Source organism: Cornus florida, unplaced genomic scaffold (genome assembly GCF_030987335.1).
Source record: "Cornus florida cultivar Cherokee Brave unplaced genomic scaffold, ASM3098733v1 CherokeeBrave_3.0.0_Hap2_Chr11, whole genome shotgun sequence".
Classification (NCBI taxonomy): domain Eukaryota; kingdom Viridiplantae; phylum Streptophyta; class Magnoliopsida; order Cornales; family Cornaceae; genus Cornus; species Cornus florida.
Genome location: NW_026775581.1, coordinates 19,376,319 through 19,388,095, shown reverse-complemented (window position 1 = coordinate 19,388,095; position 11,777 = coordinate 19,376,319). Strand labels below are relative to the sequence as shown.

At 39.4% G+C, this 11,777-nt stretch overlaps 1 protein-coding gene across 1 annotated transcript; it reads right to left on the bottom strand.

Moving 5' to 3' along the window:
* Positions 1–8,736: 8,736 nt before the first annotated feature.
* On the bottom strand, positions 8,737–11,193 carry LOC132280855 (uncharacterized). Its single transcript, XM_059782615.1, has 3 exons — positions 9,734–11,193; positions 9,032–9,391; positions 8,737–8,950 (listed from the first exon to the last, which is right to left on the bottom strand). Exons 1-3 carry the CDS (start codon positions 11,191–11,193, stop codon positions 8,737–8,739), a joined length of 2,034 nt encoding a protein of 677 aa, XP_059638598.1.
* Positions 11,194–11,777: the final 584 nt, after the last annotated feature.

Below are 11,777 nucleotides of genomic sequence, written 5' to 3'. Positions count from 1 at the left end.
TCGTAGTTTGTTGACTTTTGTTGAGTTAAAGTCATAGTTAACTATTGATAAATTGAATTACCGATTGATTTTTAATATCGGCAAGTTTATCACGGATCAGTGGTGGATAGATTTAGTTACAGAATTCACTTTTGAAGATACTCCAATTTAAACAATGGGTACAGACAAAAGCTGGTGGTACCGGACTAACGATACTTTCTGTAAACAAATTTGATGGAGGATGCGAGGATTAAGTTTCACAACTCTTAGTTCTTTATTCACCCTAGTAGAAACATGATGCTTCACAGTATGAAGCAGATGTTTGAAGGACAGGCAGGAAGAGGAATATAGTGTTTTTTCTCTAAGTCTAATATTTATTAGATAGTAGAGATGGACCATCAGAGATCACTGGATTCTTGCAGTTATTTTCTATACTGAAGTGGAAATGACAGAGCATTTTCACGGATTTAGTTAAGGGATTGCTGATTTGATGCAAGGGTCAGGATTCTAGATGGGATATTGGTTGACTGATAAAATTAAATTAGTTTCATTTTGTCTATTTTGATTGAGCTGGTAAGATATCAGTTCATACGAATATAACGGATCACGAGACGGCTTAGATGGATGCAAAGTGTGAATAATAACACTTGTTATTACCAAGGTAGTTCAGGAGGTCAATTTTGAATATCGGAGCTGACCCTAGAGAAAGTGTTACCTTACTCAGATGGAGTTTAAGGTACTGGAGGAGGAGTTAGTAGTTTCTATAAATAGTGATATGACTATCGGGCGACTGAGATGGAAATTTATAATTTTTCTTGGTATACCCAGACAGTTAGAAGGTACATCACGACATCAAATGTCAGTTTTGGTGAACAGGTACGGATAGGGACGGGTATATAAATGCCCTAAGTGTAAAACTTGCTACAAAGGTGGAAAGTTGATCATTAGATATCATAGGAATCTGTAGCCACTTCCTATAACAAATATGGAAGTTGAACTAAACAGGAGTGATAGTTGGTGGGAAGGATCGACATTGATTTGGAATTTCAATTTTCCATATGGAATCCGAGTGGTAGATTGAGAAAGATCGCTTGAGGACATAAATTTGAGTGATGCTTATTTTAGAACTTTAGAGTAGTTATATGATTCAGTGATAGTGGTGTTATAGCATGTGGATGTCCATATTAGTAGATGCAAAGTGCTATTTCGAAGGAGCTTTATGAAGATTTTGGAGCAGCAGCTCTACTTCATATATATAGACGGAGGAATTAATCAAGAGATTAAATTAGACCATAAAGGATATGTTTGAGGCGTATATCCTAGATTCTCATGGACTGTTGGAAGTGTTTACTTCACTTGTCGGAATTTTGTCTGTGATATTGTTGGCACAAGGAGGTTAGTGTGACAACTTTGGAGGTTTTGTATCTTTCACAATGCATACCTCTCATTTGTTGGTTGGAAATGGAAGTAAGAGTTGTACAATCAGACCTCGACTTCATTTAAAAATATGTCGGAAATAGATACTTCCCTTTATATTGAACTGCGCGCGGTTGGGAAGCAACAGTAGGATGTTGTAAATAGTTGAACTCATATACTAGAGTTTTTCTATCAGGGAGTAGTTTGCTCGTTCTGTTTTCTATGTAGGAAGAAAGGCGATTTTTGGAGAAAGGTCAATTTTACTCATTACATTGACTTTTAGAAGATTGTGTTTCACAATTGAGGCAGTCACCTCTGAATTAGCGTTACCAAATTATTAGTGCTGGGTGCATAGGAGTTTGTGCGTATATTCTATGGCACTTGGAGGTATGTAGATCATTCCCTTGTCGACATAGGAGGATTACGTTGTTATTGATACAACCTACGCATTGCATGATTATTGTGTTTCTTAAAATATAGGAACTCTGTATGCCACTTGGTATATTGGAGTTAAGTGGAGCCCTTATAGTGAGGTTGCGTCTATTTGGGAATATGAGGATGTTTTTCGCTCACAGTTTCCAAGTATAATGGAAGAAAGTAAGGGCGAATTCCGAGGACGGAATTCCTTTTATTAGGGGGGAAGAATGTAATACCCCTAATTTTAAAAGGATAGTCTCGGTATTTATTTATTTGTTTTAATTGTATTTTTTAATTATTTAATTAATTATTTGACTAATTGCTTATGTGTTTAATTGAATTAGGTATTACTTGATTATTTGATTATATGTCCATGTATTATTTGTATTTGTCTATGTGTTAATTGTTTAATTAGATTATGTGCTTAAATGGTGTTTTGATTAATTGTAAATTAAATGTTTTCTTTTCTTTTATTATTTTATTTTATTTTTCTTTTATGGTTATGGTTAGTAGTAATGGGCTAACCAATTGGGTCCCATGGACTACTTGGATAGGAAGTTGGATGTGTATGGATTATTACCCATGGATAATGTATGTATATATATATAGATATTTATTATATACATATATAAAAAGGAAAATAATTTATTAATTATTTTTATGGTAACTTGGGTAGTAATATTTAATCTAATGTATATGTTTTATATTTAAATAATAAAAATATACATAGATTTGATACGTGTTATGTTTCAAATTACTTTATAATATTATGGTAACTTAAGTATTATTGGATAATCCATTAATAAATAATGGAATGTGTATAATTTATTTATTTAATAAACATATACATAAATTACATACATAACATATTTTACTTACCTTTTTAATATATATATAAAAGAGAAAGTAATTTATTAATTACTTTTATGTTAATTTGGGTAGTAATATTTAATCTGATGTATATGTTTATTTAAATAATAAAAATATACGTAGATTTAATACGTGTTATGTTTTAAGTTACTTTATAATATTATGGTAACTTAAATATTATTAAATAATCCATTAATAAATAATGGAATGTGTATAATTTATTTATTTAATAAACATATACATAAATTATATACGTAACATATTTTGCTTACCTTTTTAATATTTTTATTTTCGTTTTTTTTAGTTGACTTGGATTAGGAAAAGGGTTAGGGTTATTTTATTTAGCCTATAAATATATAGCTATAGGTTGTAAAAGGGGGTTAGAAATATTCACGTGATATATACTAGAGAGATAGTGTTAGAGAGGGAAGGAGGAAAAGGAAGGAATGAGGAGAAAAACCCTGTAGAGAGAAGATCAAGGAAAAAGAAGTTTAACTTTTGATCCGAAAGTTTAAGGCAAGTTCTTCTTCTATCTCTTTCCCTTTGATTCGTGTTTCTGTACATGCCTAGGAAATTCCAGAATTTATTAAACACATAAAATTAAATAATTATGCATGTTTAATTGGGTTAGAATATAGGTTTTATGAAATTGGTTCATATCTGTTCTTGTGTTATGAATTGATAAAATGCATGATTTGATTTGATTTCTTATGTGAATTTTTACATGTTTAAATTATGTATTTTTCATATTTGTAGAATGATGGAATGTAGAAACATGCCTAGGATTCCTGAACATTAAATAGGGACTAGGTTTGGGTTTTAATAAATTTAAATAGACTCGATCATAATGATGCTTGCTATTTGAATGTTTTAAACAAACGAATGGATTAATCTTTTAAAATATTTTAGCAATTGAGATTAAATGTGTAGGATGAATTGGATATAGAGAATCCTTATTTAACGGTATAATAAAATATCATCATGTATAAGATTCAGTTTGTGTAGGACATATGATATAGGAAGTTTAAAGAAATAATAAGTTATTCCTATTATGTGATAACTTGATATCATATTTATCATAGTTATTTATGGAATGTTTGATGTATTTCCTTAATTGTTACATCAATAGTTGGATTGTGTGGTTTAATGCACCGGTATGGGACGGTGGCATTCTAGGGATGGATTAACTTATCAGTTAAGTCCTACCTATTTTATATAAGGGAATGGATTAACTAAAATGTTAAGTCCTACTTATATTTAAGTCAGGTCAGCTGAACAAGTTGAATGACTTATGGAAGATTAATTTATTATATAAGGGAATGGATTAACTAAAATGTTAAGTCCTACTTATATTCAAGTTAGGTCAGCTGAACAAGTTGAATGACTATGGACGATTAATTTATACTGGATAGGATGGTTACTAGATTATATATATATAAGTATGGTGCCATGATATGAGCTCAAGTCTCAAGATCAATGGTTAGGGCGCGTATATCGCCAGGGATGTGTAGCTAGATATAGTGTAGTTGTGTACCCTGGTAGGTCTAGGTACTCATGCCTACTATATGTGCGTTTTGCATGTTGCCTACTATTCAGGTTGAGACAACCCTATAGTCTAGTGAGGTTCCTTTAGTGTGTATATATATATATACGGACTACTAGTTACTGTTGGATTGAGTAGGATGTATACGTGTATCGGATCTCTGCTTGGACTGTAGTAGAGTAGAACTTGTTTGTGGGCCTGACCCACCATTATTTTTCAGATGTTCGTCACGAGTAGAGGTTGTTCGTGCTGAGCGGGGATCAGTCTACTTCATTCTTCCGATGCTACATAAGAGTTCCTTTATGATTCAGTTTCCTGTTTTTGATTACTGTCATTTGTTTAGTTTGGGATTTTCTAGGGGTCCACACAGTATGGATTCCCGAGTTGTATTTTGGAGGATCAGTTGTATCAGAAGAGTTTATTAATTAATGGAAATATATTATGAGGTTTATTATTAGATTATCATTTTAGTTTCTTGTTAGCATTTTATTTATTCTTCTTTATTCTTTTGTACTCTGTGTTTGTTTATTATCAATTTGTTTTGATATCCTCGGGTATTCGGGCGTGGGCCTGGCCAACCCGCATTCGGAAATTCGGGGGTATCACAATTACCACAACCTCACCGGGATCTCTCCTCTTTGATCTTTGTGTATATATATATGAAGATGCAAAGAATTATCTCTCTCTATTTTGACAGAGTTCCATTACATTTTCAATAATCAGATCCCTTTACATTCTCTCCTTCCTACCTATTTATAGGCATTTACAAATGCTATTAGAGTGCTATAAGTGATTCCCTAAGTTGGGTCCCTTAACTTCAGGCCTCATTCCTTATGGGCCTAGCTCTTCTCGGAAGATCCCATGCATTCGGCCCATTCCGCAACGTCATTGTGTGGGCTGAATCCAGATTCTCGGCCCGATACTCTTTTTGTGGGTCATATCCGGCCCATGTTACTTCCGGTATCCTCAACTGCCCCCATAATTACTCCCTAATTAATTTGGGGGTAATTATTAGAGGCTGCTAATCATGGCTTGACGGCTCGAGAAGATCTCATGGAAGAATGGATGGTTGGATTTGGGAGTTGGTGCTTCGAGATTCAAAAAACTCCTCGCTTTCCTGACTTCTTGGCCTTCGGGCCCACCTTATCTTTATAAACCTCAGAGACATTCCATCAATTCTTTTTACCATCTCTATCTCGCTTTACTGTTAGTCGAATCTTCATCGGTCTCCTTTTAGTTAAATCCCCTCCGACGAACTTTTGCAAAAGCTTCTTTTTCCGGTGATCTTGTAGTGCTTTTCGTAGTGTTCAATCTTTCGAGGTTAGTCTTGCTTTTTTCTTCTCCTCTAGGGATTTGCTGTTCTTCCTCAGAATCTTTGTTTGTTTTCACCATGACTATAGACTTAGATGTTCTTCGTATGAAACTTAACCTTCCTGATGACATTCAAATTAGGGCTTGCCCAAAAGATGTAAATATTAGGACTGGTGCTGGCCTTCTTCCCGGCGAGGTCTTGTTTTCCAATCTTCAATTAAATCTCATTAGGTTCCCTCTGCATCCCTTCTTTAGCTACGTTTTTAATAAACTAAAACTTTCCCCTTTGCAAGTAAACCCAAATTTTCTTAGGGTTCTATCCGTTATGTTGCTTCTGAACCGTGACCGAGGTCTAGATCTTGACCTCATAGATCTTCTCATCTGTTACAAGGTTAGCAAAATCCGAACTGATGAACCGTTTTACCATTTCTATCCAATTGAGAAGAGGTCCATATGCAAAGATAAAATCAAATCTGAGAAGGGTTGGAGGAAAAATATAATTGGGATTAGAGGGGCTTGGTTTTCTCCAGCCGTAGAGGACTTCCCTATCCCGAGCGCTTTTGGCCAGTGCTCTGTCTCTTCGTATAAAAAATACAAAAACCATAAGAGTGACTGCCCTTGCGAGATTTGCGTTCCTCGCTTTTGTACTTTCTTATGCCGTTCCTTAGGCATTCCTTGTGATGATTTGAGCTACGGTGTTTGCAGGGATAGGGATAACTATTTTGAGAAGTACGTTCTGAACGACATTCCCTCTTGCTCGGACCTCCTTACCTCAAACAACCTTCTTGCTTTCTCAGCCCTTGGCAAGACAATGATTCAACTCTAGATCCCTTCCTTCGGCAGGAAGAAAGTTGCCCCCAGGACCGTTGTTACCCCTGCGGCAACTTCCTTCCCAGTTTCGGTATCTTCTTCTGCCACTATTTTTGATACCATTCCTTCTATTGACCCGACCGTGACAGCTACCGGCCCGGTCTCTAGCATTCCACCCGTCAATCCGAACGTGACCCCTTCCGTCAGCAACCTTCCCAGCTCTGCTACTGTTGCTGCTCGGGAAAAGGCGAGAGGAAAAAGGCCTCATCCTGCCAGTGCTCTCAGCATTGATAACATCCCTTTGTCACAAAGGGTTAGGCCCTCTGGGCCAAGTGTGTCCGTGCCTCCTCTGACTAGGCCCCCTCTGACTAGGCCTCCTACCCTCTCTGGAGCTACCTCCGTTAACGCCTCTGCCTCTGTATCGACCCCATAGAACCCTCGTTTTATTCGAACGGACGGATCGTCTGTAAAGCCAGATGAGACCATGTTCGAGGATGGTCAGACCGCTATGGCATACTACAGGAGCATGTGGACTCCTAAAGATATTGAGGTAGCCAAGGGTCTGTCTCAGAAAGAAGTGTTCAGCTGGTTCCCCTTATCTGCCATGGAGGTAACTTTTACCCCTCAGTCAATGAATCTTTTCATAGTCTTTACATTTGATTTCTTCTGACCATCTGCTCGGCTTAATCAGTTATCATGTATATCTCTATAGACCCTGTATGGGATGATGGCCATGCAAAAACAGGTTGAGCTGGTTAAGGCCAAGGTTTGTATGTTCTCTGACAACCTTGGTGCAGCTAGCAAGGAGAACGATGCTTTAGGTGCTCAAAATACCGAGCTGATGGTTCAGCTCGACAAAGTTGAGAAAGAGAGGGACGCTCTGAAAAAGGAAACTGACTCCCTTCAGGATGAAAGGGATGCTCTTCAGATTGAGAAGAGTGTTTGGCAGACCGAGCGCGAGTCGCTCAGGAATGAAAAAGGAGAACTTCAGCGCCTTTTGGCTGATGAGCAATCCGCTCAGGTGGCCTTTGAAAAGAGAGCTCTGGATGAGCGTGATGCTCTGCTCAGCACCATTGGTAAGGTAAATGGTGGTATGCTGGCTCTTCATGCTCGGTTTTCCAGGATAGGTGCCCTCAGGTATGCACAGGGGTTCCGTGAGGGTTACACCAACCGCGTTCCTGCTGAAGGCCAGACCGGTTCTACTCTGGATGAAGTTGATAAGGAGTTGGACATTGATTCTCTAAGAACCTATGTTGATCCAGATTCCACTCCTACTGAGCATATTTTTTATGAGTGTCAGGAGATTGCTTCTTCTAGGGTCGCTCCTACTCCTACCACTGATCAACCTTTGGACATGCCTCCTCTGTCCACCCTGGTCCCTTCTGCGACCACCGTCGAGGTTGAGACTTAGCTGATCAACTATGTTATTCAGCTTGATTCTCCTCCTCGTAAAGATGGGGTGACCAATGGTGGCGAAGATATAAGTCAGCTCAACCAGGGGGTGATGGAACAGAGGCAGCCAGTTAGGGTTCTCCTGTTGCCACAATTTTTATTTTTTTTTTGTATCAATGTCATCTATACACTTCACAGGTTGTAACCTCAAAGATTCCTATTATAAATGAGATGACAGATTTTTGGCTGAACTTTGCTCCAAAATTTTTATATTTTCCCATTGATTACACCTGCACGTCAGAAATAACAATTAATTTATTTTTGGCATTCGGCTCATAGTGCCAGCTGCCACTCACTTTGCAAAGTGGTTGGCGCTCGGCTAGAATGCCACTTGCCACTGTCATTCTTCATTTTGGCATGTTTTTGGCGTTCAACTCATAGTGCCAGCTGCCACTAACTTTGTAGAGTGGTTGACGCTTGGCTAGAATGCCACTTGCCACTTTCACTCTTTTCCTTTTTTGGCAAGTTTTTGGCGTTTGGCTCATAGTGCCAGCTGCCACTAACTTTGCAGAGTGGTTGGCACTCGGCTAGAATACCACTTGCCACTGTCACTCTTTATTTTGGCAAGTTTTTGGTGTTCGGCTCATAGTGCCAGCTGCCACTAACTTTACAGAGTGGTTGGCGCTCGGCTAGAATGCCACTTGCCACTGTCACTCTTTATTTGGCAAGTTTTTGGCGTTCGGCTCATAGTGCCAGCTGCCACTAACTTTGCAGAGTGGTTGGCGCTCGGCTAGAATGCCACTTGCCATTGTCACTCTTTATTTTGGCAAGTTTTGGTGTTCGGCTCATAGTGCCAGCTGCCACTTACTTTAAACTTTTTTTTTTTTTACCCAGTCAATCCTTTTAAAAGAAGACAATATCTTTATAAACTTTAGAATTTTGTACCTTTGTACGTACACAATTGAAAATGGATAGAACCAAAATTGAAATTCAACTTTCTATGGACAATACCTCTTTAGAAATGTAGCATTCCATGGCTTGTTAACCAGCCTTCCAGCCATAGTCTCTAAGGTATATGCCTCCTTCCCAATTACTTCTGCAATTCTGTATAGGCCTTCCCATGGTGGCATCATCTTTTTTACTATTCCCACCTTCTTTTTCAGAACCAGATCACCAAGGGCAAAGTCTTTATGCTTCACTCTCTTGTTGTGACTGTTCACCAATGTTTGCTGGTAGGATGCGAGCCTTATTGCTGCGGCATCCCTTTACCCTTCTAACATATCAAGGTTAAACCTTAGTATACTGTCGTTCTGACTTTGACTCCATGCTAGGCTTCTGATAGTTGGAACCAAGTGCTCAACCGGTATAACTGCCTCAGAACCATATGCCATTGCGTATGGACTTTCCCTGGTCGGCCGTCTTGGGGTTATTCTGTAAGCCCATAAGACATTCAGGAGTTCATCTAACAATTTTCCCTTCTTCTCCTCGAGCTTTTTCTTGATGCAAGCGAAGATTGTTCTATTCATGATCTCAGCCTGACCATTTGCCTGCGGATGGCTAACCGCTGCCAACTTCTGGTTGATTCCATATTCTTCTAGCAATTTTTTTACTTGCTTGCTGTCGAGATTAGTTCCATTGTCCATGACGATCGATCTTGGAACACCAAAGTGGCAAATAATATTACTCCATATAAAGCGCCTCACATGTGTTTGGGTTACACTTGGATATGGTTCTGCCTCAACCCACTTAGTAAAGTAGTCTGTCGCCAGCAGAATGTACTTGTTCTGAGCTCTTGCAGTTGGCAGAGGACCAACCACATCCATCCCTCACTGTGCGAAAGGCCATGGTGTGGCTATTACGTGCAAGTCTTCAGGTGGTTAGTGGATCAATGGTCCAAACCTTTGGCACTTGTCGCATCTTCTAGAAAATTCTTCGGCATCTCTTGACATGTTCGGCCAGAAGTACCCCTGTGTCATTGCTTTATGCGCTAAAGACCTCCCCCCTGAATGATTGCCACATACTCCTTCATGGATAGTCCTCAATATCTGCCGAGCTTCTACAGGGGTGACACTTTTCAAGTATGGTCCAGAAAAAGATCTCCTGTATAATTGGTTATGCACTATGGCATACTTTGCTGCATTTGATTTGACTTTTCTAGCTTCGTCTCTTCGCTCAGGCAGAATGCCATCCCGGATATAAGTTACGATCGGATCAATCCAACTTGGCTCATATGGGATAACATTCACCTGCCAAGGATCTGAGCCCGAGGGTTCTTCGAAAATGGATGGCTGGTTCAACACACCTACTAGGATCACCCTTGCCAATGTCTCTCCAGAACCCGAGACGCTACATGCTAGCCGATCGGCATCTTCATTATGCTCTCTCGGTACTTGGATGAATTTAATGTTTTCGAAGTCTCTGGCCTCGCGCATGATAGCAGAATGGTATGCTTCCATCATCACATCCTTGGTTTCATACTCGCCATTTACTTGCCGAATAATCAACTGCGAGTCACTAAAGACAGTCAAATTCCTGACCTTCAACTCTTTGGCTAACTCAAGTCCAGCCAACAGTGTCTCGTACTCTGCTTCATTGTTAGTGGCTTGGAACTTAAGTCGGAGTGCTTGACTTAGGGACGTGCCTTCTGGTGTCTGCAGTTTGACTCCAATGCCTGCCCCCATCTGATTTGAGGATCCATCAACAAAGAGTTTCCACAAGCGACCTCGAAGGTCTTCTTCTACGTCTTCTGAATCACATTCCAGTAGGAAATCAGCCACTGCTTGCCCTTTGATTGCCATTCTAGGTTCATACGTTATGTCAAATGAGCTTAATTCTATGGCCCACTTCATCATCCTTCCCGAGAGGTCTGGCTTATGTAGGATTATTCTTATAGGAAAAGTGGTTTGAACGACGATGGGATGGGATTCAAAATAATGCCTGAGCTTTCTTTTCGCATGTACTAGCGAGAGTATCACTCGCTCGGCCCTGGAATACCGTCGTTCTGCCTCAATCATTGTTTTGCTAACATAGAACACAGGATATTGTTTTCCCTCTTTACAACGGATCAGAACGCCACTTGTCGCGATGCTGGATACCCCGAGGTATAAAAATAGCTTTTCTCCTGGTTCAGGGGCCAATAGGACCGGAGGGTTTTGCATATATTCCTTCAAACTAGTTAGTGTTTGCCGCTGTTCATCCCCCCAGGCCTGTCTGCCATGGCTTCGAATAGTATCAAAGAACGGCTTGCAGCGATCTGACAACTTAGAAATGAAATGGCTTAATGCAACTATCCGGCCTGTGAGGGCTTGTACTTCTGTAATTGTCTTCGGTTCAGCATTCTTGGTTAGAGCCTCTGCTTGGACTAGGCTGGCTTCTATACCTCTATGGTTAACCACATGCCCCAGGAATTGACCAAAACTCATGCCGAATGAACATTTAGTTGGATTAAGCCTCATTCCATATCTTCTGAACACATTAAATACATCCTAAAGATGTTTTAGATGGTCAAATTTCTTCTTGCTTTTCACTACCATATCGTCAATATAAGCCTCTACAGTTCTTCCCATTTGATCTTTGAAAATCTTGCTGATCAGCCTTTGGTAAGTTACCCCAGCATTCTTTAGTCCGAACGGCATAACTTTGTAGTAATAAGTCCCTCATTCGGTAATAAAAGAAGTTTTCTCTTCGTTAGCTGGGTCCATAAAGATTTGATTATAACCTGAATAAGCATCCAAAAAAGTTAAACGCTTGTATCCAGTAGTGGTATCCACCATTTGATCAATCTTTCTTCTTCTGCACAACAACAACAACATTCGAGAGCCATTCTGGGTACTGCACTTCTCTAATGAACCCGGCATCAAGCAATCTATTAACCTCCTCGGCTATGATCTGATTGAGCTCTGGAGCGAACCTTCTCTGCTTCTGCCTTACAAGTTTGACATTCGGATTGATGTTAAGAGAATGATAAGATACAGAAGGATTGATTCCAGGCATGTCTAGGTGGCTCCATATGAATACATCGGCATTCTGAGACAAGAAA